The 27,640-nt window shown below is 37.7% G+C and overlaps 4 protein-coding genes across 5 annotated transcripts; 3 read left to right on the top strand and 1 right to left on the bottom strand.

Annotated features, from left to right (window-relative positions):
* Positions 1-448: 448 nt before the first annotated feature.
* On the top strand, positions 449-3,223 carry sike1 (suppressor of IKBKE 1). Its single transcript, XM_083569947.1, has 5 exons — positions 449-813; positions 1,149-1,254; positions 1,369-1,511; positions 1,901-2,014; positions 2,474-3,223. Exons 1-5 carry the CDS (start codon positions 655-657, stop codon positions 2,600-2,602), a joined length of 651 nt encoding a protein of 216 aa, XP_083426073.1. The 5' UTR covers positions 449-654; the 3' UTR covers positions 2,603-3,223.
* A 4,304-nt stretch (positions 3,224-7,527) lies between these two features.
* Positions 7,528-12,574, top strand: micos10 (mitochondrial contact site and cristae organizing system subunit 10). Its single transcript, XM_083569958.1, has 4 exons — positions 7,528-7,685; positions 8,175-8,222; positions 8,686-8,792; positions 12,357-12,574. The coding sequence occupies exons 1-4, from the start codon at positions 7,622-7,624 to the stop codon at positions 12,363-12,365; spliced, it is 228 nt and encodes a 75-aa protein (XP_083426084.1). The 5' UTR covers positions 7,528-7,621; the 3' UTR covers positions 12,366-12,574.
* A 1,347-nt stretch (positions 12,575-13,921) lies between these two features.
* On the top strand, positions 13,922-16,979 carry htr6 (5-hydroxytryptamine (serotonin) receptor 6; the record flags this gene model as incomplete). Its single annotated transcript, XM_083569901.1, has 3 exons — positions 13,922-14,830; positions 15,237-15,371; positions 15,910-16,979. The coding sequence occupies 3 exons, from the start codon at positions 13,922-13,924 to the stop codon at positions 16,264-16,266; spliced, it is 1,401 nt and encodes a 466-aa protein (XP_083426027.1). The 3' UTR covers positions 16,267-16,979.
* On the bottom strand, positions 16,540-27,640 carry tmco4 (transmembrane and coiled-coil domains 4). 2 transcript variants are annotated; one of them, XM_083569864.1, is made up of 14 exons: positions 27,250-27,640; positions 26,307-26,409; positions 26,051-26,225; positions 25,926-25,953; positions 25,709-25,838; positions 25,007-25,104; positions 23,757-23,900; positions 23,338-23,457; positions 23,004-23,168; positions 21,238-21,374; positions 21,005-21,089; positions 20,757-20,874; positions 20,557-20,674; positions 16,540-17,798 (listed from the first exon to the last, which is right to left on the bottom strand). In XM_083569864.1, exons 1-14 carry the CDS (start codon positions 27,287-27,289, stop codon positions 17,154-17,156), a joined length of 2,106 nt encoding a protein of 701 aa, XP_083425990.1. In that variant the 5' UTR covers positions 27,290-27,640; the 3' UTR covers positions 16,540-17,153. The 2 variants fall into 2 exon arrangements, with proteins under 2 accessions (XP_083425990.1, XP_083425989.1); XM_083569863.1 differs by having other exon boundaries at positions 26,307-26,445; positions 27,250-27,613.

Here is a 27,640-nt window from a genome sequence, read left to right as displayed (position 1 = left end):
ACTATTTTTGAAAAATTAGATTTTGTTATAGGCAAAACAAACATGATTAGCATGTATCAAGACCTTAATTAAAAAATATATATATAAATAGTGTTCTTTTGTATTTTCTTTGAAAGTAAGTAAAATGCTAATAATAGGATACAAAACAATAATGTGGTAACTAACACCAAAACGTAAAAAAAATCATATATTAATACTTTAACTTTATTTATTTATTTATTAGAAAGGAAGCTCAAAAACCGCGTAGACAGAAAAACCGGAAAACACGTCAGAGAAGTGCGCCGTTCTAACCAGAACCCTGAAAGATTAAAGTTTGCTTGTATTTTTTATTTTGTTTGCTATTATATTGATAGTTGCTTATCTCAGAATATATATATATATATATATATATATATATATATATATATATATATATATATATATATATATATATATATTTTTTTTTTTTTTTTCAGTCTAAGACAGCAGGAATGAAACATGTAGCTAATGAAGCTGCACCTCTAAACCATTCATTGCTTATTTGTCACATGCTAGCTAGCTAGTCACTAGCAAGTTAATACCAGTGTTTACAACTATCGAACTACGAATTCCAGAGACGATACCCAAATTACGGTCATAATTTCGCTATAATTCCGTAATACATAAAAAAGAGTAATGTCTTGCACGATGGAAAAAGTGTTGTCTGATGCTCGGACTTTGCTGGAGCGATTAAAAGAGCACGACACTGCAGCCGAGAGTCTTATCGAGCAGTCTAGTACTCTTAACCAGAGAATACACTGCATGAAAGAAGTCGGAAATGCGCTTCCTGACAAGGTAAGCCTGAATTTTAGACACAATCAGGAGGATGGTTAATCACAAAGTGTATGACGGTGTAATCACAGCGGTGTTACATTCAGAGCTCCAGAGATAAGTGATCGTTCAGCTTTTGTCACAAATAAACTTGAGCTGAGGTTAGTGGGTTTTTCTTACCTAGTCACAATGATTACAATTTTATGCTTATATAATAGCTTATAAAGATTCCCAGGTCATTTTAGACTGGGTAGACTTCCTAGTGAAATTGTATTTAATATTCATCTTTAGATTTTGATCCTTCCTGTCTGGACTCGAACACCACCTGGCATCTAATAGCCTTTACTTTTCTTTTCCAGTACATGGAAACAAGTCCAGGATATCAGGAGCTGTCCAAATCCAAACCACACATTCTCCTGACTCAGGAGAACACCCAAATCAAAGAACTTCAGCAAGAGAACAAAGGCATGATTCCTATTCCCCTGATACCTCTTATACATTACTGATAACATGCTTTTCATATGTCTAGGCCATTGTTTTGAAGATGTGCTTAGTTTTTTGTATCCTTGTCACCCACAGAGCTTTGGCTTTCTTTAGAAGAGCACCAGTACGCGCTGGAGTTAATCATGGGCCGATATCGGAAACAAATGCTCCAGCTGATGATGGAAAAGAAAGAGCTGGATACCAAGCCTGTGCTCAACCTTCATGAGGATCATGCCAAGGTACATTTATTGATCCAAATAGTAGACCTGTCATGTCTCCTGTTCAAAAAGTTTGCATTTGGTACAAAGAACATTTTTTTATTTCATATTTAATCAAAGCTGCAATATTTTCAACTACTTATTATTCATATAGATTTCTTATACTGAGATTATTGTAACATATATTTTGTATATAAATAGTAGCCTGTGTATACATTTGTGTCACACTGATCATTCTTATCTGCTGCTTTTGGTTTGTAGTTGCAACAGTTTTTTATGTTTTAGGTGCAATAATAAATGATCTTGTTTGTCTTTTTGCTGTTGCACAAGTTTGTTGGCTAGATAGTTATAATAAGACTTAAACATTACTACAAATACTCAATGAATGCTTTCTTGTGGTTTTTGCCTAGGAGGTGCAGAGCCAACTGGGGCGAATCTGCGAGATGGGTCAGGTGATGCGCAGAGCTGTACAGGTAGATGACCAGCACTACTGCTCTGTGAAAGAGAGGCTGGCTCAGCTGGAGGTAACATATTGAACCATGTTTGATTCCTCTATGTAGCTTTATAAAATTCATGTATGGCACATTTTCACAGTTCCTGAAGTCAGGGGGTGTTATGAACAGGAGCTATACAATTACACAACACTTTCCTGGTTTGTATATTCACTAATCTGCAGAGATGTAGAGTTACAAAGGCAGTTGTAAGTTTGTTTTAAGCCAATTTCATTGTCACTGTGTCATTATCAGCATGTGCACATAACTTGCAGTTTGTCTCTCTTCTGATTAAAATTTTCATAGAAGTCCCATTTAAAGAAATGCAGATTTAGGAGGTTTGGCATCATTGAATTTGAACAAATTCATGATGTTCAATGTCCCACTGGTTTCGGGTCCTTCAAATAAAAGTACCACTTGTGATGCAGAATTGGATTTGTTTTTTCAAACAGCTGTTGTATGTTCTTATGAAACTTGCTTTATTTTCTACAGATTGAGAACAAGGAGCTGCATGACCTCTTGGCCATCAGTAAGAATATATTGAAACCACAGCGAGAAGACACAAGCCATCCAGACACTGAGCCTAAGCCCAAAATTACTGAAAAGAGTGATGACATCTGAAGACAGGAAATTCTGATCTGCTGTATTGCTACAGTTCAGTGCAATGATCTCTTGAATCGTTGAATCCTCTCAGGTCCTGTTGGTGTATATGTGTATTGTGGCTTTTTGGTGTTTGCTGGCTGGTTTCTGCATAAACTGGCCTCCTCTTACTCACTGAATAAAGTAATAGAGGGGAATGTTGTTTTTTTGCTCCTCTCAGGAAAGCCTTACAGCCTCAGTTTGCCTGTTTTTAAACAGAAGAAACATCTATTAACAAATTTATACACTCATGCAGCCTGTTTATGTAGGCCTTTTAACCTCCTTGCAAAAGTATTTGAACCCCCTGCACATTATAGTGGGTTGACATGGAAATAAAAGTGGTCCTGGTAATTAAAAAATTAAATAGTTCATATATTTTTTTTTTTTATTGAATTCTATTATTTTATAGTGCACCCTTGACACTCTGTTGGCATTTTAATGAAAATATCACAAATAACTATGCATTCATTATTCCACCCACACTGTATGTTATTCATTTTTAGGAAAAGGAAAAGAGAGAATTATACAATCCTGTAATGAGACACAGGCATTAGTGAGATGAGTGACCTTGGATGGCAGAGAACTAGCCACAACTTGAAACAGTATTTAAAAAGCTCACTGAGGCACCCACTTGGCATACCAGAGGATTGAATATGCTTTGAGATTGCTTTGTTCAGTTTATACATTTGTGTTCAGCATATCCTTGTATATTTATCTGAATATATATATATATATATATATATATATATATATATATATATATATATATATTTTTTTTTTTTTTTTTTTTTTTTTTTTTTTGTTGTTTGTTAAAAGATTCTGGTTAAATACTTATGCAATGCACCACTTGCCTTTATTACTTTTATTTTTTATATTTTTTTTTATCCTTTTTTTTTTTTTTTTTTTTTTTTTTTTTTTTTTAAAGTTATGTAGCCTTGTGTCTGAATGGCCAGCAGTAGCTTTTATTAAATCAATTAACCTCCCCTACTCCTGAACACAGTTTTGTATCAATGTTTGCTTCAACAAGCACTCTCTCTCTCTCTCTCTCTCTCTCTCTCTCTCTCTCTCTCTCTCTCTCTCTCTCTCTCTCTCTCTCTCTCTCTCAATGTTTTAATAATCCATAAGATTGACTTAAGGTAATAAATGGTGCTCATTGTACAGACACTAGTTTATTTATGAGTATGAACTAAAGAGCTTAATTTTTCCAAGGTCAAAAAAATTATACTCTTCTAGTTCTGTGCATGTCTTTGTACTGTTTGGTTGGTGGATTGAATTGTCTGTTTTTCTTTTTTATAAAAAAACCCAAAAGAAATATCAGAAGTAAATCCAAGTCATAACTTACTAATCATTGAAAGATAGTCTACACACATAATTTTTTATCACTGTGCAGGGTGCCACATTAAGCATGACATTCTTCCAGCAGTAGAAAAAAACCTCACGAAGTTAGATGTCTTCCAGTAGCATTTTTTTCAACTGTTCTTACCTTTTTATATTGAGTTGCTGTTGACTCTATAGCTGTAACATGCATATCTGTTGGACTGGTAAATGAACATTTAAGTGCTCATTACTGCAACAGCTTTGTCAAATGAAATCATACTCTGAGTATATAAAAAATATTCTATTAATAAAAATAATCTAATTATAAAACATTAGCCAAAACATAGGTGTTTGCAGGAAATGGATAAAAGTTGCTAGTAGTAAGATAATAAGAAATAAGATAAGATAAGATATACCTTTATTCGTCCCACAGTGGGAAATTTTCTTTGTTACAGCAGCAAGAAAAAAATAAAAAATAAATGCAAATATATAAAAGAATAGACGAATATACATACTATAGTATACAAGTATATACACAACACAATGTATAAATCCAAATAAGGGAAAAGTACGTATTGCAGGTAGTATTGCATGTATTGCAGGTAATATTGCACACAGGTAGTATTATTACACAGTAAAAGCAGTAACTGTTACACAGTTAAACAGTTATAACAGTGTGTATTATGGTGACTGGTTTACTGGGAGCAGCTTTGATACATTTATGTGTTAATTCACAAGATTTTATTTTACTTAAAATAATTAAAGCACATTAAAAACATGTATGTGAAACAATTATGCATATTAAAAAACAAGTATGACGATAAGTATTCATACTAAGCAATATCTTTGAAGAGTTTCAGTCAGGTTTTAGGCCTCATCATAGCACAGAAACTGCACAGAAATCACAAATGACCTATTTTTAGCTTCCGACCAAGGCTACATCTCTCTGTTAGTTTTACTTGATCTTAGTGCTTCATTCGACACTATAGACCATGACTTTGTCCTGGATCACTTACAGAATTACATCAGCATTTAGGGACAGGCATTAAGCTGGTTTAAATCCTACCTGTCTGATCATTACCATTTTGAAGACTTAAATGGAGAACTATCCAGGTTAATGCAAGTAAACTTTGGGGTGCCACAAGGTTCAGTTCTAGGACCCCTGCTTTTCACAATATACATGCTTCCCTTGGAAAACATTATAAGAAGGCATAGGATAAACTTCCACTGTTATGCTGATGATACCAAGCTATATATATTGGCTCGGTTAACTGAGAGTGTTAGAGAATTAAAAGGTTGAATGACGCATAACTTTCTATTAATAATTTCTAATAAGACAGAGATTTTGCTCATTGGCCCAAAAACCTGCGTTTAGAAGTATTTACTGTGAATACTATTTCAACAGTAACTTGTCTTTTGAAAATCATATCAACCATAATTACAAAAACAGGCTTCTTCCACTTGAGAAATATTGCTAAACTAAGAATCATGTCTATATCTGATGCAGAAAAGCTCATTGATGCTTTTATGACCTCCAGACTGGACTATTGTAATGCATTACTAGGAGGATGTCCTACTTCACTAATAAACAAGCTACAGTTAGTCCAGAACGCAGCCGCCAGAGTTCTTACAAGGTCTTATCATCCCTACACTGACTACCAGTTAAGTTTCTAATCGACTACAAACTACTGCTACTTAAAAAGCCCTAAATTGTTTGGCTCCCATGTATTTATCTAGCCTACACGCTTCTAACACGCTACAATCATCACGATCCTTGAGATCCCAAAACTCTGGCCTTCTAGTAGTTTCTATAATAGCAAAGTCCACTAAAGTTGGTAGAGAATTCTCAAATTTAACTCCTAAACTTTGGAATAGTCTTCCTGACAGTGTTCGGAGCTCAGACACACTCTCCCAGTTTAAGTGCAGATTAAAAACTTTTCTGAGTCCTACACATAACACACATCACATATCATAACTTTATGCTCAACTACATCTGATCAAATACGCATTAGCAACTTGTGCTTGTTAATATTATACGCTAATATGCTACGGTAATTCCTCTCCACTGCTTCTCTTTCCCTATCCATCCGGCGGCATCGTGAAGTTGGAATTTGGATTTCACTTTATGTCGAGTTTGGACATTGGACCTCTAAGTGTTTAAAAGCTCTGGTATGGAGAAGCTGGTGTTGGATTTATGATGATCTCAAATGTTGAGCTATTTATGAGTTGCTCAATAGCTCCTGGTTCCATAACCTCAAATGACTGTATAAACTGTAGAAAGGACATTACTCATAATCTTACATTCCACTGCTCATGTTAGTTCTCACTCTCAAGTGTTTTGCAATGTTTTAAAGACTATAATCACACATCCTTGATGTCACCCAAATGAGGATGAGGTTCCTCTTTTGAGTCTGTTTCCTCTCAAGGTTTCTTCCTCATAACATCTAAGGGAGATTTTTTTTGCTACAGTCTCCATGGCTGCTCATCAGGGATAAACACACATTGTTCACCTTAACTTTTAAATTCTGTAAAGGTGCTTTTAGACAATGTCCATTGTGAAAAGCGCTATAGAAATAAACTTGACTTGAAAAAAAAAAATATACAACAAAGGTAAGCATCCTAAACAAATAAGGAGAAGGTATACTATTAAAATAGACTGGGAAATGTATACCTGTATATACAGTGCCTGTCAAAAACACGTGCATGTTTCGTTTGTTTGTATACAACAATCTAGGTAAAAGGCAAAATCAAAAGAAGTGTCCAAATTTAGCATGTGGCTCTAACAGAAGAACTTATGTAATACAAAGAAAATGTTAGGAAAAGAATAGAAAAAGCAAAAAAAACATGCTTTATACTGCTCATGTGTACCATGCAGCACAGTGAAATTCTTTCTTTGCATTTCCCAATGATGCTAGGAGTTGGGGTTAGAGTGCAGGGTCAGCCATGTTGCAGTGCCCCTGAAGCACAGAGGGATAAGGGCCTTGCCCAAAGGCCCCCTAAGGGTGGCAGCTTGGAAATACCAGGACTCGAACCCCTGATCTTCCAGTCAGTAACCCAGAGCCTTAACCAATGAGCTAGCATGGAAGTGGAAGTATAACGGTTTGAGATTTGTTTCAGAGCTGGGAAGGTTGTAAACTTATTCCAGGTGAAAGGAATACTTAACAGACATGTCTACTATTCCATACTTCAACATCATGCAATTCCATCTGCACTGCTTCTAAATGGAGTAAACTATATACCACAGAACCTTGACCTGAAGCATATGTCTAAGCTCTGTAAGCAGTGAGTTGGCTAGAGTGTTATCATGTGATAGCCACTGGCACTGCACCTAGATCCTAAATATTCAACTAGTGAAAAACACCTTTGGCAAGTTTGACAAATCTATCTATCTATCTATCTATCTATCTATCTATCTATCTATCTATCTATCTATCTATCTATCTATCTATCTATCTATCTATCTATCTATCTATCTATCTATCTATCTATCCATCCATCCATCCATCCATCCATCCATCCATCCATCCATCCATCCATCCATCCATCTTGTAAAAGCGCCTATACAGCAGGGGGCAGTAGTGATGTGCTGTATATCTAAACTCGCACTCGTGGAAAAAATGACAGCTTAGCCTTTGGATTTAAACGTCATTTTGACCCCCAGCTGCAAATATTATCGAATTCAGCATGTCTGAGAAAGAACTGGGGCAGAAATGGGACCGCTGCCTTGCAGACTGCGCTGTGAAAGTTGGTAAGAGTGTCCTGTAGTCATTATGAAGTAGCATAGAGCTCTGAATACGAGTTACATTGAGGCAGGGTTATGCTAGCTGTTTAGCTGAGCTGGTTTAGCTTCACTGCAGTTGAAGTCCATTCATGTGCGTTAGGAAGCGATGATGTAGTGAATGGAAAAGTGCTTTAGATTACAGGTTATTTCAAGGTTACATTTAGTTGAATGTATTTAATACATAGTTCCTCTTGTGCACTTTAGGTTCTGATATTGGGTTCAACAAGATGATACTGATTTTAATGATAATCTGGAATTTTTTGTCATTGCACAGGGTATAACGACATTAAGTTTCAGTCCTTAAGGTGCATAAAAAAAATTGACTTCCGAAACATTAGTATCAGTCAGTTATATGGTTATTATTATTATTATTATTATTATTATTATTATTATTATTATTATTATTATTATAGTGTCTGTTCGTACTGTATGTAACCCATTGTTTTCCCCCTGTAGGTGCTGGTCTTGGTTTAGGCATCGTTTTCTCTGTGGTCTTCTTCAAACGTGAGTGTTGCCAGGACATACTGAACCTACATTAATTTAAATCTAATTTTATTTGTCACATTCATACAGAGTACGACATGTAGTGAGATGCTTTTTATGACTGATCAACATGTAAATAGAAATAGAATATTAAATACCTGTGTGTGTGTGTGTGTGTGTGTGTGTGTGTGTGTGTGTGTGTGTGTATATAAAATTATAAATGATAAAAGTAAGTTATATACATACATATACACTGTCCATAGGTCTGTCATATCCATACCGTATGTATAATGTATAGTCCAGATTTAAAGTCTCAGTGAGATAAAAGTGACTAAAGTGTTCATGTGCTGAATTAAAGTGTCATTGGTGTTTGCCAGTCCAGTGTTAAAGTGCCATTTGTGCAATTGTGCAAAAAAGGAAAGAAGTCCAGGTCCAAGTTGCAGTGATGATGATCAGTGTAACAGCATTTAATCTGTGATTACAGGTAGGACATTTCCAATCGCATTTGGTACAGGAGCCGGCCTGGGCATGGCTTATACCAACTGCCAGAATGACTTGAGGTCTCCATATCTCCTGCACAGTACTACTAAGGTCAGTATACTGCTGGAGGAAAGTGATGAGAGGTTGAAAAGAGTCTGGAGAGGTAGAGGTATGTGTTGGAGAGAAGGGGAATGAAAGTCAGTAGGAGAAAGACAGAGTACATGTGTGTGAACGAGAGGGAGGGCAGTGGAGTGGTGCAGAGAGAAGAGGTGGAGGAGCGATGGGCGAGAAGAAGATTCATTTGGAAATCCATTTCTGCCATGTTAAATTTTTTTTTTATTAAAATTATGCCCAATTCCGACTCTATATCTGCCAATTCTTACTTTATTTCTCACAGTTTTGTGACTACGTTTTTTAAACATTTTTATTTAATTGGGCAGCATCACCCGTCTGTAGTGCCAGAAAGCTTTACACATTGTATATGAAATAGGCAACAATCAATAAAATCACATGGTCTGAAACCAAGTCTCTGTTCCCTGGAGAGAATTCTGTCTAACAGTCAGCTGGAGGAGAAGGAACAAGACAGATGAGGCAGATGTGGCCTCGTTTATACACCAACAGCTTTAAACTCCAGGCGGACAGCATGGTTACCTGTGGATGCAACAGAACTGTCGGATGTTCACGAGAAATTAAGTCGGAATTGCGAGAAATAAAGTTGCAATGTGCTGGAAACAGGCTTCCATTGATTCAGGCCAAAGAAAACACCAGAAATAGTTTTGGGGTCATTTAATTCTAAAACATAGAAACACTGTACAGGTTTCCTTTTTTTTTTTTTTTTGAGAAATCAATTTTAATATTTTTATTTATGAGTTGTATTATTTATATATTAGTATTTGTATATAATGTATATTTAGTATTGCTATTTAATAAAGAAAAAGCACTTATCTGATTTTATCTGATTACATGATTAATTGATGGAATAATAGAATCAGTAGAACACTCAATTAATAAAATAATCAATAGCTACAGCTCTACATATATTATAAAACGTCTAAAATGATGAAACATCAAAAGTTCATGTTTTATTTGGTTTAATTTAGTATACAAGTATGCCTACTAAAAAAAAGTATGCATGAAGGATTGACAGTAAATTTTACTGTTCCATTCATGCTAATTTGCAATTGGAAAGGAATGTGCTATATAAAAGGCAGAGTATAATGAGAGGGCCAGTTTTAACTTCTGTTATCAGTACATCATTGTAGGATCAAGGTTTGGCTCTGAGCCCTTTTCTGTTTGCAGTGGTGATGGACAGGTTGACGGACGAGTTCAGACAGGAGTCTCCCTGGTCTATGATGTTTGTGGTTGATTGTGATTTGTGGTGAGAGTAGGGAGCAGGTTGAGAAGAGCCTGGAGAGGTGGAGGTATGTGCTGGAGAGAAGAGTAATAAAAGTCAGTAGGAGTAAGACAGAGTACATGTGTGTGAATGAGAGGGAGGGCAGTGGAGTGATGCGGTTGCAGGGAGAAGAGGTGGAGAAGGTGGAGAAGGTGGAGGAGTTCAGGTACCTGGGATCAACAGTGCAAAGTAATGGAGAGTGTGTTAGAGAAGTGAAAAAAAGAGTGCAGGCCGGGTGGAGTGGGTGGAGAGGAGTGGCTGAAGTGATTTGTGATAGAAGGGTATCTGCAAGAGTGAAAGGGAAAGTTAATAGGACTGTGGTGAGACCTGCGATGTTGAATGGTTTAGAGACAGTGGCATTGACTAAAAGACGGGGGGTGGAGCTGGAGGTAGCAGAGCTGAAGATGTTGAGATTCTCACTGGGAGAAGAGACAGAATTAGAAAGAAGTTTATTATAGGGACAGGGCATGTAGGACGTTTTGGAGACAAGGTGAGGGAGGCGAGATTGAGATGATTTGGACATGTGCAGAGGAGGGACATGGGGTATATAAGTAGGAGAATGCTGAGGATGGAGCCACCAGGAGAGAGGAAGACCAAGGAGGAGATTTATTGTTGTGGTGAGGGAGGACATGCAGGTAGTTGGTTTGAAAGAGGCCGATGTAGAGGACAGGAGGGTATGAAAACGGATGATCCGCTGTGGCGATCCCTAATAGGAGAAGCTAAAAGAAGATGATTGTAGGACAGTAATGGACATTTTCTCCATAGAGGCAAAATTGAAGTGACTTCGAGTGTATCAAATGAATCAGTACTCAAGCAGAAAGTGTTCATAAGACTAAACCCAGTTACTGTGAAACCTTTAGCATGTTGGCTTTTTTTTTCTTTCTTTGGTAAATTGACATAAAATGTATTTATATAGGCTTCAAAATCCAACCAGTCAGGACCTGTCAGCCATTTAGCTTGCAGTAGTGTTCAGTTTTTTCACTCTAGGTGGCATGTGCATGTGGTGTATTGGTGTTTATTGTGGTTATATCTCAACTTGTGTGCTGTATGAACTGTCTGACTTGTGCTTTGTGAGTCTGTTATCATTTTACTTGACCTTTTGCGCATTAAAAAAGCTTTAGTTTTTCACTTATTTAAAACCAGCTCACAGGAGTAATGAAAATGTAGCGCAAATCAGCAACACCCATATTCCCACCACTACAAAAATTTTTTTCTGTGACACAATCCAAATTGATGTGAACCAAAAAGGGATGAAATTTCCAATTTATTTATTCAGCTTTCGCCCAAATTTTAGACTTCAGACTTTAAAATGATGCAGTAGTATAGTGTGTGAATTGCCTCGATTTTTACATCTATCTTTCTAAATAGATTTTATTTTCTATTTATTTATTTATTTTTTACCTTTTTTCCACCAGGCAAATCAAACAATAATGAAACTGTCTCAGTGTTTATAATAATGAGTTTGCCTTAAGGATGGAGGCATAAAGAGTCTTCACTTTGGAATCTTAACTCATACTGCCCAGTTTAGTTGAGTCCGTGTCTGATGTAGCTACAGATGTCAAACTCTGGTATGTAGTTCTGAGGTCTTTTATATAAAAAAAATAATAATAATTTTGTTCGCTATGGTTTAAACAGTAGTTATGTGCATGATCCATAATCTTAAACCTGTGTGCCCCTTTTTTATAATGTAACTGAGCTACTGTACAAACATTAGGGACTTTGTGTGACAATTTCAGGAGAATTTTCTGAAGTCCATAGGGCTCCATCAGCAATGCTATGGCCACATTTTTACCCATCACAGATGTTTGAACTTAACCTGAAACATTGACTCAAATGTGCATGATCCACATTATTTTTTACAGTATTGACAGATTGGATTGAAATGAATGTTCAATTATGCATAATAGAATGAAATGGTAAGTGTAGACCCTGTTGCAGTGATGACGTTCATTTGCTATTGTAACCGATTCAATATTCCTGGGCATCACTCTGAGCAGTGAATCGAACAAATCTCTCAAAACTCTCATGATTTGAAATCGTTTAAATGAGCTGTCTGGAAGAATAGAATCAATAGAATGAGTCACGTTGTGCTGGCCAAGCGGCTGGTATTTTTGGAATCAACAACGAGGACTGTAATTTTGCTTCCATTTGAGAGCACAAGACAGAAGCAGGTTTGGATAAGATCTGCTGTTTCAGTTAGTTTAATATCCATCTGTTTTGAAGAAGGCAGGATTATAGGATTTATTTTAACAACTGACCGTTTTGTTTTTGTTTTGTTGCAGGAGCAGTAGCATGGGACCAGTCCAGAATTTCATCTGTGTTTTTGTTGCTTATTTGAGAGTCGGCAAAAAACAAAAAAACAAAAAAAAAAAAACGTGTGCCTGAATACGAAGTCGGACATCATTTAATCATATTGTTTATAATGTTGTTGGATAATGTAGATTTGAGAATGATATGCTGTGGCGCTCAAGACCTTATAAAACGCTATTTTATGACATGATCTTCGTGTCCACTGATATTTTTTTGTAATACAACAACACAGAAGTCAAACATTGCACTTGCTTGGAAATGTTTTCATTTCTGTCCATTTTGGAATAATGATCAGTAAATGCTTCTGGTTTCCATGTTGAAGCATCAAACCTTTGAAGCACCTGCTCATTATGATTCAAGTGATGCTACATGCAATTGAATAATTTTATTTAAGTGCATCCTAGATTAAAATAAAAAAAAAGAACAATATAATAATTTTATTGTTTTTGTTTGCTTCTCTTGAAAGTTAACATTTATGTCAGCAGGAAAATCGCCAGCCGAAAGGATTTTTTTAAATTTTTATTTGACATTTGCATGTCTTTTAGAGTTTAATTAAATTAAAGTACTTTTGGCCTTTGCTTAGGTCAGTTCAATTATCTAATTGCCTACTGTTCCCATGCCACCAATTTAACTCATCCACCTTCTCAATTTAGAGATAACAGCAAGGTTAGAATAATACATCATAGTGTAACTAGAAAAAAAGGCTTTAGTGATGTACATAAAAACCCAAATCCTCTGCATACGTTTCTAAAGGATTCTTTAGTAATAATAAAAATATGGGCCGCTTTCATTAATTCTGAATTAGTGTTGACTGTGAAAGTGCATAAGTATGCGTAAGAGTGTGATGCTCAGACACGTTCTGTTCTCGGTAGCAGCATGCTCAGTTCAGAGGCACACTGGAGTGGACGACACAGGGATTAAGAGCGAGAAGAAAAAAAAAAGTGTGCAAACACAAACCTGTAGTACACCTGCAGACAATTCCACATAGAAGATAAAAATGCACACACTAACATGGGGATTATAAAACCAATACATTGCATACCTATATTCTTTCAGTTACCTAACAGGTGTTATACATGTATAAAACCTTGGATTCTTGTGCTCTCGCAGCACTGCGTCTCTCTCTCTCTCTTTTACACACGCTCACACTGAAGCCCACCTCTTGCTTGCCCTCCCCCAACGTGTGTCATCATGACACGCTGCTTTGAAACACACTTGACAAGCACGGGATTACTCACACTGATGCTAAGCATGGAAGAAGCCAGACGTAGACAGAACAATGTGCAATTTTACCACTCAGCTTTTCTTCTAATCGAATTCTTCAGCTTCTGGACATGCACCATCGGAAAACTGATCTAAACATGCTAGAGAGAGATGCTGGAGGGGATTCCTACTAATTCAGGATGCTATCTATGCTCACCTGAGAGCCATGTGACCTGCAGACTTTCTGAATCAGGTGAATATTTGTTCTGGCACTTTACGTCCATGTGGCTGAAAGACAACGGATGAGACCAGACGCCACAGGTGGGTTTGTACGATGAGTGACTCCACTTATTCTTTGGCAGAAGGTGTGGAGCGTAACCTTAACCAGACCAGCATTCATACCAACTACCTGTGGAACATCAGTGGATGTGGCCCATGGCTTCTAGCGGTCATAATGTCCCTGATTATTCTGGTGACAGCTTGTGGAAACATTCTGTTGATTGCTCTGGTGTTCGCCCACCGCTCATTACGCTGTACATCAAACTGTTTCCTCGTGTCCCTCTTTCTATCCGACTTGATGGTAGCTCTGGTGGTGATGCCACCTGCTATGCTGAATGTACTCTGTGGAACCTGGGTGCTCTCTCCTGGGTTCTGCCCTGTCTGGCTTTGTTTTGATGTCATGTGCTGCAGCGCGTCCATTCTGAATTTGTGTGTGATCAGCCTGGACCGCTATCTTCTCATCATCTCTCCATTACGTTATAAGCAGCGTATGACCCCTCCACGGGCTCTGCTGCTCGTAGGCGGTGCCTGGGGATTGGCAGCACTAACTTCCTTCCTGCCGATAGAGATGGACTGGCACAGTCTGGGCCGTATGCAGGACCATTCCGGGCATGGCATGATCAACACCACAGTCCCATGGTTGAGCTCTTACTACCCAGCATCATACTTCCAGCTCTCTTACCCAGGCACGCTGGTTTTACAATGCCGCCTGCGAGTCACTCTGCCGTTTGCGTTGGTTGCAACATTCCTCACATTCTTTCTTCCATCAACCGCCATTTGTTTCACTTACTGCCGCATTCTGCTGGCCGCAAGGAGGCAGGCACGTCAAGTAGAAGCTCTAACGTATCCTCCATATCCACAACATTCACCCGGAGATCAATCCCGTCCTCCATCACTTGGACATGCTGCTCAAGAAGTCGACAACTACAGCCATCAGGATGCCACTGTGATGCGCCAGGCTCCGGTGAGACCATAAGGCAGGCAATTAAGGAAGTGAGCAGGGATGCTCGGCATGGAAACAGGCCAAATAAGGCAAAATGAAATTTAAATGTTGGACTAATTTTTTTTTAGTGTGCAAGTGAATTGTGATTATATGCCCTTGCTGTAGCCTTGTCTTTTTATCCTCTACTGAAACTTAAAATATGTGCAGTTTTCGACCTTCTTATAGTGAAGAAAAAAAAAATAAATGAAGGAGGGCCTTGAAGCAGATCTTTTTTTTTTAAACGCTCTTAAACTCAGAATATATTAAATAATTTTCTTAGAAATGGCAACTTCAACAAACGATTGCCACCAACTTATTTATGTCTTGTTTAAGAAAAATGAATCATTTGTCAAGTTTGTGTGAATGCATCTGGCCTTCCCTCTCACAGCTGTCAGTAAACAGCGAACGGCGTCTGGCTCACAGGCAAGGAAAGAAGGCACTAAAGGCTAGTCTGACACTGGGAGTGCTCTTGGGACTGTTCTTCAGTGCATGGCTACCCTTCTTCATCACCAATATGGCGCAGGTAGGCGTCCCCGACTACTTGGTCATTAAAAATCGTCTTGGCATTTGTTCCGTTTCGGATTTTTTGACCTTTTTAAGTTTGTTTGAACGGGACATAATTTTTCTAATTATGCTTAATTACATACATTGACGCCATCCCATAAATGATGCACGATGGCCTGATGTTTGAAAGACATTTAAACTCCCCTATTTAAATCTGTAATTAGAGCCATTTTGCATTCACTAATCTACCAGCTCACACCCCCCCCACCTACATTGACACTGTTCGCCCACAGAAAACACTGCAGGCATGAAACGTTTTTTTGTGCCCCGTCTGTCTCTTTCCCTCTTTCACACTCAATATGGTATGTGAATCTCTCTCTCTCTCTATCTCTCTCTCACACACTCACTTTCCTACCCTTTTCATCTTCCCTCAAGCCTCCCCTTCACCTTTTTTTTGCACATGCTAGACATCAGTGACCTTTTTCATTCTTCTAGCCTGCTTTGTATATTGACCCCTTCTTCCTCCTCAGGATGACCTTTGTGTGTTGTTTGTTTAGGCAGTGTGCGAGTGCGTGCCTCCTTCTCTGTTTGATGCCATTACTTGGCTCGGCTACTGTAACAGCACAATGAACCCTATCATCTACCCGCTGTTCATGCGGGATTTTAAGAGAGCTTTGGGGCGACTGTTGCCCTGCTGCTGTTCCTCTCGCGTTCCAAGACGTCCATCTCCTCCACTCTCCCTTTCTCTGCGCAATTCAGGAGAGCCTCAGTTACAGATAGACCCGCCCTCAACAGCCTCCGACCCACCACAGCCCCCCGCTACTGCCACAGACGCTGTAAATCTGCTTGACGCCGAACATGCCGAAATTCACCTGCCTTTACTTCTGCCCAACCAGGTAGATACGCTGGACTGAGGGCGTCCCTGTTGAAAGTCGGTGCGAAGAAAAAACTGATGACACACTGTGGACTTATGAACATATACAGCTTACACACAGGCCGTGTGGGGGCGGTGTTAAAATAACCAGACCAAGACATCATCACAATGTGAGGATGAGCATGCACATAGTCCGGGATGCATTTAAAACAGAATCACGCAGCCAGCAACAAATCTACTAGCATTGCCATAACAACCAAAAGAGCAGATGGAAGACAAGATGAGAGTAAAAGAAATGAACTAATAGCCACTATAATGTCAAGTGCTTGTTAGTTAAGCCATATATAGTTTTTTAATTAAGACTTTATGCTGGTTTTCAGGGACCAATTTAGACAATGCAGACTAAACCTCTGTGAAGAAAAAAATAATCTGAATTATAAACACAAAGAAAACGTGTTTTGGATCTTTAGGATTGCTCAGAGTGGCCATCGGACACGATAATAATAAAAAAAACGATAGGGCACATTTGAATGTTTTAGGCTTCTTCAGAACCAATGTTTGCATATTGTATGTCAATGTTAAGTCAATTAACAAACAATACATTGTGCTACCACATAAAATAAACACTTTTTTTTTTTTTTTTTTACTGTTTCAGCTTCACAGTGTCAGCAGAAATGAACCCAAACATTAATTTTAATTAAATGACACAAGGCCAATTCCAGCTTAAATAAAATTCCAGTTTGTTTGATTCCAGTATGCACCACTGCTTCATTTACTTGAATGTTTTGATTGCTATAAGGCACCTGAGTCAACTCTTGAAAGCCTTTATTATTAGCAGTCAAGATGTATCAGGTGTTTTACAGCAAATAAACACACTTAACAGCAGCAAAATTGCCACTTTAGTACCAAGGGCCATGGGGCACTGATTCAACCTTTAGTTTCATCTGAATGCAAGTCCGCTGATGTTGTGTGTTCAGTGACCGGGGTATGAAGTAACTGTGTAGGCATTTGTGCAGAAAAAGACTGTTTGCCTTTGGCCACTTCATCCTGCATGGGACACTCAGTTCTTTCAGCGTGGCATGTGATCGTATGTTCGGTAGTCCAGTGTTTGATGTCCCATTCCCAGGAATTGCCCTCAGTGTCTGTGTCACTTTGACCTTTTTCCTCATGTGTGCACTGATGGTCAGAGCCTTCAGTGGCCTCTGTGCCAGTGAAAAACACACTGTCTTTTTGTTTTGACTCAGAGACACTTAATGAGTCTAGCAAGTCAGAAATGTCTGGAATATCCCAGCCATTCTCCTGCTCTTTCCCAGCACTGTGCTCTTCTTCATTCTCTGTCAATTCATTCCTTACATCTGTCTCCTTACTTTTTGAAGAATCTTCCTCTTGAAGTTCTTCCTCTTGTTGTCCACATTCTTTGTCGGGCTGAGCCTCTGGATGGCTCAGTTTCCCCTCGCTCAACACCACCGACTGAGAATGACCAAGTGTAGCTCCTGCTACCTCCATGGTAGGAACACCAACTGCTACAAGGATAGTGTCCATCTGACGCATGTAGTCCAAGTGACCTTTGACCTGAAAAAGGATCAAACTTGATGTGTAAAGAAATGCTTAGGTTAGGGAATTTTTTTACAAGGATTTTTGATACAATTACAGTTCCCTCCGAAACATGCACATGTCTGGATGTAAATATCTGGAAATGAAATCTGAAATTCTGATCTGTCATCTTATATTCATCTTTTGGTCTCAAAACCATTTTTTTTTATGTGTGCAACAAAAAAAATAACTGTTCTATGAATTTCAGAAAGGACCGGTGGGTCATAAGCATTCTATTTCATGCACATTCACTTGAAAAGTGATTGCTGTGAATTCATTTCTATTAAATGACTAAAATGCATTATATAAGCTGAATTCGGGCAAACAAAAATATATTTTTCTTTCTTTTGTATAATTTGTAACTGTAAGAAAGATTGTAACTGTAAAACCTGCCTGTATTATAAACTCTGCGGCAAAAACAGCTATAATCATAAAATAAAATCAGATCATTTTTTCGTAGTCACATTTATAGTTATTTATTTATTACATGTTAAAATAAATTATTTTTATTAATTGCCAATCAGTCTGTTGGTGCCTTTTAGAGAATCTCTAAATGCAATTTTCTTTTTTTTATTCTGAGTTATCCCCTGACTGAGGTAATCAGAAGATTCATTGTCTTTAACAGGAGCTCTGATAATAGTGCTGGCTGTAATTCAAATCACAGGTTTATATAACTGCACTCATTTTAATACATTATCGTTTCTACAGTAACTCATTCACAGGGACTTGTATCCTGTCTCGGGGTGTTAGTGTATTGTAACAGACGATAACATATTTCAGTGACTTGATAACATCACGAGCTGCATTTTTTTCCCCATCTTATTAACTTCAAGGAAAAGAGGGAAAAATGCAGGCTGGTCAAAGAGCTGCTACAATTATAACATAAGTGACAAGAAAATTGTGTTGCAGATTTGCCACAATATTAAAAAAATAACTATAGAGACCTAAAAGTGGGATGTTTAATTGTTTAATAAAGTAATAGTTTATGAACTGCTTTAGTATTAGAGGTATAAAACATTTCAGGAAATGAACACAGTCTGGGTCATGACACCGCCGTGATGTTAATTCTTTGCACATAGTGATGGCTATGGTTTATTCTCTACATACCTTTATTTTCCCCAAAAGAGTTCAGAAGAATCGTTCAGAAGAAAATATTAAAATATTTAAAAATGTAAAGGGTTTTTACAGACTACTACACATGTACAACCCCATATTGCAATATTGCTTCTATATTAGGTATTGTGATGTTTACAAATTGGCCTGTAATATATTGGCCAAGTGTTTGACCTGCATTCATAGTACAGAATAAATGTATAAATATATATATATATATATATATATATATATATATATATATATATATATATATATATCCGATATGAAAATAGCAGGTAACGACATACCATGCATGAGTGCAACTCTGGGGCAAAAAATAATCATTAGCAATACTGGTCAGTAAGTTTCAGACTGCTAAGTAAAGCTCTCTGATATGTTCCTGATACTGTGTGCCCCTTAATCTGTAGAGATTGGCATCTCCCTCCTGATTATTACTCTGTTGCAGACTGACCAAGATTCTGCTGCAGCTTTTAATCAATGTTCGATGAATGGGTTTCTGTTATCACATGATCCTTTATTTACTTTCGGTCACATTGACCCTTGTTTCATGTGTTAGGCAATAAGGCAAACAGGGTGACCGCTCACTGCACTGCAGCAAAACAAGGATAAAATGGAATAAAAAATGCTCTCTATTTGGTTTTGTGTAACCTAAAATAAACCAGATTTAAACAAGGCATGTTTGTTTAAATGCATTTTCCTGTAAGCATATTCGATAAACTTTTAACTGTCATTCTCAATATACATCGCATGACTGCTATATGAAATTAATTTGTGCATGGCTCTACTTTTTCCATCATTTTGAAAGCCAAGTTTAGCGTAATTATTTACTGTATTTTCCGGACTATAAGCCTATATTTTTCCCACGCTTTAAACCCCGTGGCTTAATCGACGAAGAGGCTAATTTATGGATTTTTCCTGGGTTTTTCCTGGTTTCACAAACTTCAAGCCAAAAAACTGAGCCCCATAACATTAGACCAATAAAATTGCTGAACGGGTTCAGGTGCACCAATGGAACTCTTTATATTAAATCAGATGCGCTCCCACTGAATCGGCCGCACCACATCATAAATATGGATGAGGTTCCTCTGACGTCTGACCTGCCTCTCACTCGGACTGTCTACAGGAAATGGGAATCATTTGTCACGCTGAAAACAACCGGGCATGAAAAAACACACTTCACCTGTGTTCTGAGCTGCACGGCATCGGGAGAAAAGCTTCACCGATGGTGATTTTTAAACGCACGACGATAGAAAAACTCCCGATAGAAATTGTTGTGAAAGGAAGGAGGAAGACAGTGAACAATGACTTTCTTGGTAGGCTACTGTTTAGATACAAGCCGTGTAACAGACACTGTCTGTCGTTAAAGCCTGTGTAAAGTTCATTAGTTCCAGTGCGGCTTATATTTGTGTGCGCTTAATAGTCTGGAAATTACGGTACTACATATCCCAAAGCCTGTATAAAATATTTAGTACAGCTGTGCATATTTTGATCTCGTGATTAAACTGGGGATACATCAGTCCCATAACATTCTAGGAATAGATACTGATGTTTATTCATTAAAAAGAATGTGCTTCTATGTCCTCCTGTAAACCTGGTAATTGTATGTCGGAGATGTACTTACCACAGATGACAGATCCACATTAATTATGTGGCGATTGTTTGAGCTGATTGGCTGTAGCCCTGCCACAGACATCTGAACAGATGAACTTCTATACACAAATCCAAGAAGCCAGTCTCCTCTACAAGAAAAACAACCAACATCAATTCTAATATATTGTTAAAAATCACTAAAGTAAAAATAAAAACATGTTTTCTCCAAACCTGCAATAACCATTCACAATCTTCCCAGCAACAACCTTCGAGAGCCGTGCCCACGTTTTTTCTGATCCATCAACTGGCGCTCCGAGCAGAACGACGTCCTCTATGACACCTTCACTACCTGGCCAGTAATGAGACATGGCATGTCTTTTAATATGCAGAAGGAGATTAGTTTCAGAAGTGCAGTCACACACTACAAATTAATATTTCGACCTTTCTGTCATGCACAAGAAACAAACCAAAGAAAATACCTTGATCATTGGCAAGTTCTTCCAAACAGAAATAGATTACTCGAGCTCCAAGGCTAAAACCAATCAGACTGACAGGTCGCTTCCCCTTTGTTTAGACAGAGATGAAGGAAACATTGAGCACTAAGGATACCATACTAATTAGATATGCTGTACAGTCTGTACGAACATGAAGAGCTGCACAAAGCAGTCAGTAAAAGTAAAGTGAAAAGAAATCTATCTAACACCTCACGGACCTGTTGCCTGCTGCGGAGCACTTGAGCCAGATGCTTTCCCACCTCTGCTGAGCGACTCAGACATACTCCCCAAGGGTTATCAATCACGCTCGCCACCGCCAGCAGAGAAGCCGGCCAGGTGAGTGCGGTAACGATGCCTGTGAAAGGGAAGACCAGAAATACTGAGGAAATTATTCATCATTAAAGCATTATACATCAAATTCTAAATTTAAATGTGACATTTTTTGGATTGTTTCATTAGGGAATAACATCTATAAAATCATGATACTCCAGGAAAGAATGACCCAGGTGCCAAAATAACTGTATACGTGAACAAGATAATTTGATACCTGCAAAGAATTGTATTTAAGAAAAGCAGTTTGATTACATGTACAAACTCCAGGCTTACATGAGTTATTATATAGTCATTACATCAAATAAAGCTGACAAATATATGTTAGTTCTTTTTGTTTTTTCATAGTTTAATATGTAATTCAACTACAATCACCTAAGCAGCAAAATAGTGCTATGAAGCATTTATGACATTTCAAAATGTTGACATTTTCTACAATATACAATAGTGCCATACTTTAGCAGATACTTCAGTCTTCAGCAGTAAAACAGATGCATGAAGAGTCTTATGTAAGCTGGTGAACAGTGCAATAGAGTGCCCTCCAAAGTGTTCTCTTTTGTGCTTTCTGTGCATTTTAAGCCTAAATCATGATTCATAAATTTAAAAGCTACCAAAAACCTGGAAAAGATAGCAATAAGGCTAAAAGACAATTAAGGAGAGCCTCAATGGAAAATAGATCATAGCCATGTTTGACGGTTGGTATGATTGTGACTCAAATTGCTGCTATGTATAAAATTCCGAGAACTACGATCTTGACAATGGTGAAAAATAAGGAAGCCGTTAAAACAAGTGTGAAGTGTGTGACTAAACAACGGTCACAAATGCTGGAAGAAGTGGAGAAACTATTGTATCTCTAAATGAACAAGAAACAGTTAAGCTGGTGACAGCATTTGTAAAGCAATAATCTGCGAAAAAGCCAAGCAGTCAAGATAAATGATTAAATATACAGTATCTGATTACAGGATTGCATTGTATGCTTTTCAAATACATTTGTATAAGTACAATTAGAGATTTTGAAGAATATTAGAAGAATAGAGAATACTGTATATTTATTCCTTACACAGTACAGTACTGCATTAAAAATACTTGTTCGGTGGACCGAGGTATTACTGTATATAATTTTAAACTTGACGCATATTAATTCCCAAAAGTGAAAAGGGGAACTTCATTTGTAAATGCAGCACAGCTTAATTTTAGACATTTTGATCGATGACAACTGATCAGATTTATGTGCATAACAATCCAACAATGTGATTAAAGCATACTTTTAATCTGTGTGACAAAGCCCATTTCAAACAAACCCGGACATCTAACTGGAGGTACTGCCTGTTAAATCATCATCTATCATCATACTAAATATTTATCATTTACTGATAAATATTTAGTATGGAGTAAATTAATTCTGTGACTGAATTCAGCAGACTGGCACACATAAGGTTTACTCATAAACTGTTTATTTCTATAACAGATAAGTATCAGAAAATACTTTACTAGCAAAGTAGATAATGATAATCTGTAATCTATATAACACATAAAAACATAAATTAAAATGTACTTATTACCCACATTGTCAGTTTGTAAAGCAGTTACTGATTTCAGTGCATTCAAAAAATATCAATAACACTGTGCTCAATTACATTTCTAAACAACTCACCAGATAACACTGTGTATTTGAGGGCCTCCTGGGCCACCATGCTGACCAGTCCATCCCATAGTGTGTCCAGTACAGAGCCAAGATCCCGGAGGTAGCGAGACTCCCACTTCAGGCAGTACTGCTCTCCACAGGAACCCAAACTGCGCCATGGAGCCTGGAAGGAACCTGCAATAGACAAAAGATGGGATCCTGCATCTTTTTTTTTTAAATAAAACATGTTGACTTACATATTTTAAATTGAAACTGGTTTTTTTTTTTTTTTTTTTTTGGAAAAATGTCTCTAAAGCCTGTTACAGTATTGCAATGAGTTAATAAAGTTAGAAAGAATACTGACTGTATTTGCCACTGCAGAGCCATCCTGTTACAGCTACATTTATATGAAGATGTTTCCCTGAGTTTAAAGGAAGGAACTCAAACTCCTCAATTGCACCCACACGTTTGTTCATCTTATAGCCTAGGAAAGTAAGAAATTATTAATTATTAAAAAGAAATTATAAAAAAAATATTTTATATATATATAAAAATTGTGACAAAGTCAAACTTCAAAAGAACAGCAATAATAAACTTTTGATTAAATACAGACTCTAAACTCAAACATCAGTCTTGCCAGTGAGAACAAAGCTTTTGACATTCAGCTGTTCTATTATATGTTTGCATTCTCTCTCATTTCTGAAAGCTGTTTTGGAAAAAATGCCTGCCATATAATTAAATGTAATAAACTGAAAGACAATAAGGCAGTTCCTATCAGCTCACCAGTTAATCCAGCTCCTGCAGCACCAAATAGGGAGGCCATGATGGCAATACCAGTGGCTGAGCCCAGAACAGCAGCTCCTCCTGCACCTAGAACTGCTCCTGCTCCCGCAGCCACTAAAGGTGCAGCCAGGCCCCCCGTCACACCTGACACACAACATAGAAGAAATGTATTTATTCACTTTATTCTCATTAACAGGAACAGATGGCAGCTGCAATTTTACTGACTGTCCACCACTGAGACGTATTATATATAAATATCACATATAAAACTCCAAATAAAGTTTGGCCTTCAAAAAAAATATCTATTACTAACTAACATCTCCTTCCCGTGGGCTCACCACCTGCAGGAGGGACCGTAAGGGACGGTGCTATGAGGATTAAGCAGCAGTCGGAGGCGGGGGCCTGCTTAGACTGCTGCCCCCGCGACCCGAATTACGGATAAGCGGGAGAAAATGAATGAATGAATGAATGAATGAACTTACATCTAAAATAAAGCTTTATGATTGATTCTGTAATAAATTTTTGTTCTAAAAAACAATTAGTTGATTTATAGAAAACAATCAAACATATTTAACCGATAAGATATGGGCATAATGATTGGGACACCTTTGGTTTTTTTTTGCCTTATGTGGTTCTTCCCCAAATTGTTACCACAAAGTTGGAGACACAATTGTATAGGATGTCATTGGATGCAGTAGCATTACATTTTCCTTCATTTGAACTAGAAAACCAAAACCTGTTCCTGCACAAAGCAAGTACCGTAATGATATGATTTACATGGCAGATCTTAAGTGACCTGTTATAAAATTCTAACCTCAACCCTGCTATACACCTTTGGCATGAATTATTGCGCCGACTGGACCCAAGCTTACAATCTTACATCAGTGCCTGCCTTTACAAATGCCGTTGGGACTAAATGAACACAAATCTCCACAACCACACTCCAGAACCTAGTTGAACATTTTCTCAGAAGAGTGGAGATTGTTGTAATAGTAAATGCAGACTAAATATTGAATGGAATGTTGTCTTATGTTGTTAAAAGGTTGTCTTAAGGTCAGATGTCCACAAAATTTTGTTCATATAGTGCATTTTATTTACCATTAAAATATTTATTATGCTTCGTAAATGAGATGTTCAACAAGCACATAAGGGTGTAATGGTCAAGTGTCCACAAACTTTTGGTCAACCTGTGAACATACATCTGGCAGTATTGCTTGCATTCAAAGGCATAAGCAAGTGTTTAAACTCACCCAGTACTGTTCCTCCACCGACAGTGGCAAGACCTATCAGCAAGTAGCGCCGCAGGGCACGCCCTCTTTCTTTCTTCCGTCTTTTTGATGACTCTTCCCTGTGAACAGATTCCGAGAACTTCATTTACACAAAACACTAAAATCAAATGAAACGCTTCACATTGTTGGGAAGGTTAAAGGCTGCGTTTATTTCAAGAACTATGTGTGCGTGCTAGATTGAACGAATGCCATGATTCATGAAAACACCTACAGAGACTTTCTGAAACATAATTTTATAAGGTAGTCATATTGCTAAAATGATTCAAAAGAAACAGAAGTAAATTCTAAACTCCTGAAATCCTTAGTGCTCCGATTAATAGAAGAGTTTTTAAAAAAGTGTACAATAAAAAAATATTTATATAGGCTCATGAGCAAAGCAGATGAAAACCAAACTTTGTACTTACCATTATAATAAATCCAGATTGAAAGCAACATGACAAAAAATAAAAAAGTTATTTATTGAGGCTTTTCACAGACACATCTGCATTAGGCAAATATCCTTGGTGATATTTACATTAGAGAAAAGCTTTGTGATGCTGAACTATTCCAACATATTATAGGAGAATATATAAGACAGAAACTCAACTTATCAATAACTTAGTGCTGTTATAATATTTTAGCCTATAGTCTTTATAGTAAAAAGTAATCAGGTTTCTCTCTTACTCGCTCTCCTCCCTTCTCTGTCTCAAATGTTCTCCGAGTGTCTCCTCAAAATCTTCGAGCTGCTGAGGACAGACGCGCAGTAGACAACTGACATGCCGGATCAGAACGCGAGCCCTGGCGTCGTACTCACCTGGCGCAGGAGAGCAGAAGTGTGATCAAAACACTGTTTTTTCCCTTAACAAGAATCACAGTCAAAAAAGATGAAAAGGTCCCTCACCATCTTTGAGCGAGAAGGATACAAGATCCTGAGGGAAACAGAGCAGAGCATGTGGTTACTCTGCCAGCAGTGTTGTGATTTCGCAAGCTCTACTGCGGGCTGATAAAGTGTGTGCATTTACACACCTGTGTAATGGGCAAAGCTCCAGTGCTGAGTAGCGGGTCTGCCTGAAGAACGGACAGGAAAGTGTCACTGCCTTCATACCCAAGTCCAGCAAGAAAGGCTTGCATCACTGGCATCACAGACTCATCAAGACCCAGCCATTGCACTAAGCCTTCCAGATACTGTTCCCGAAATGACCTGCGGAATAAAATAATCCTTCATGTTGTATAAAGATGTAAAATTTTAAATATCATTTTTAACTCTGGTTTGCTCTGTTACCTTTGCTCTGAACCTGGGAAAAGGTGGCTGAGAGACACGCCACACAACGCAGCGTAGGCAAATCGGCCTGGTTCACTGAGCTGCCTTCCGATCGCCACTTCTGCTGTTGAATTAATTTTACCAGTTGATTTTTTTCGTTCTGGGTCAGAAGACATAACCAAGCTAAAGAAAAGTAGTACATGCTTGCACACATGCCAAAGTAATTTAAGTAAAAATTAAATGTCATTTAAACCAAGCAATAGTAATAGCAAACATAATAATAATGAATCTAGGAATTAAAAGGAATTAGTACTTAGGAAAACAAACTAGTAGCTTTTTAAAAATGCCTTAGAATCAAAGAAGAATCCGATTTGCATTGAGCTTCAAATCGCTCTTTTCTACCTCAAAATGTTGTTTGCATAAAACGTCTTTATGTTCTATGCTCTATACTGCATTATTATTATTATTTTATTCCGTTTTAGTTGAGTATAAGGTAAAATGATTGTGATTGTGTAGAACCCAAAATGGACAACATGCAAGATACTAACAATAAGACAACCATTCAAATGTTCTATTGATGTTGTGCAGAACACCTTAGCCTTCTGAAGAAGAAGCTTTAATTAGAGATGAGAATTCATTTTTATTTGAAGCCTATTAAAAAAAGTGGGATCACTCTAAACTCCCTGTTGTTTACTGTAAGGCCTGCTTTCTCTAAACATCACTGTCCAGACACTTAATACAGCTGGTTGTGTAAGTCGTGTGACACTTGTGTTCATACTATTCATCTTCACAATAATAAATCAAAGAATAAGAAGCATTACTCAGTTTTTGTGCAAATGCAGTAATGGACACGTCTGCTCCATTATTAAATCCCCCTTTCCCTCACCAGGCTAATGCTGGAAAAAGTTAGCTGGAGGAAAGTTTTCAAGCTGCCAACAAAGCAACAATGTGGCCGTGAACTTACCCACAGCTAAGGCTGAACTTTCTCCATCTGCTGACTCCATGCTCCCCAAGGCTGGCTCTCTAGCCCTGGTGTCTCACTCCATTATATCCATGTCCTTCCATGTACTTACGAGTCAAACTCAAAGTTCAGCTTTTTAACACGTAGCGTTTCCTCCCCCCAAATACGTGCCCCTCACAAACCTTCTAATAAGCCTGCAAACCAGTTTAACCCATTTTAAGGTTTACAGAAGCACAAAATTCGTTTAGAAACGAATGTCAGTGGTTTCTGTCGCAGATAATGGCTGTCATATGTAGATTAAGGACAATGCGGAAACGTACTTAAAACACACACACACACACACACACACACACACACACACACACACACACACACACACACACACACACACACA

The sequence above is a fragment of the Silurus aristotelis genome (genome assembly GCF_946808225.1).
Source record: "Silurus aristotelis genome assembly, chromosome: 19".
Taxonomy (NCBI): Eukaryota; Metazoa; Chordata; class Actinopteri; order Siluriformes; family Siluridae; genus Silurus; species Silurus aristotelis.
The sequence above is the reverse complement of the archived record's forward strand: the minus strand, read 5'-3'. Positions and strand labels throughout refer to the sequence as shown.

What these genes read in the sequence shown, in the direction of transcription:
- micos10 (XM_083569958.1), top strand. Translation starts at nt 7,622, where the DNA reads ATGTCTGAGAAAGAACTGGGGCAGAAATGGGACCGCTGCCTTGCAGAC. An exon ending in AGACTGCGCTGTGAAAGTTG is followed by an intron (nt 7,686 to 8,174) that starts GTAAGAGTGTCC and finishes TTCCCCCTGTAG; the next exon opens with GTGCTGGTCTTGGTTTAGGC. An exon ending in CTCTGTGGTCTTCTTCAAAC is followed by an intron (nt 8,223 to 8,685) that starts GTGAGTGTTGCC and finishes CTGTGATTACAG; the next exon opens with GTAGGACATTTCCAATCGCA.
- sike1 (XM_083569947.1), top strand. Translation starts at nt 655, where the DNA reads ATGTCTTGCACGATGGAAAAAGTGTTGTCTGATGCTCGGACTTTGCTG. An exon ending in ACTTCAGCAAGAGAACAAAG is followed by an intron (nt 1,255 to 1,368) that starts GCATGATTCCTA and finishes TGTCACCCACAG; the next exon opens with AGCTTTGGCTTTCTTTAGAA. An exon ending in AGAGGCTGGCTCAGCTGGAG is followed by an intron (nt 2,015 to 2,473) that starts GTAACATATTGA and finishes TATTTTCTACAG; the next exon opens with ATTGAGAACAAGGAGCTGCA.
- tmco4 (XM_083569863.1), bottom strand. Translation starts at nt 27,289, where the DNA reads ATGGAGTCAGCAGATGGAGAAAGTTCAGCCTTAGCTGTGG. An exon ending in GCTCTGCAGTGGCAAATACA is followed by an intron (nt 23,169 to 23,337) that starts GTCAGTATTCTT and finishes TGTCTATTGCAG; the next exon opens with GTTCCTTCCAGGCTCCATGG. An exon ending in ATTGTGAATGGTTATTGCAG is followed by an intron (nt 20,675 to 20,756) that starts GTTTGGAGAAAA and finishes TTTTTCTTGTAG; the next exon opens with AGGAGACTGGCTTCTTGGAT.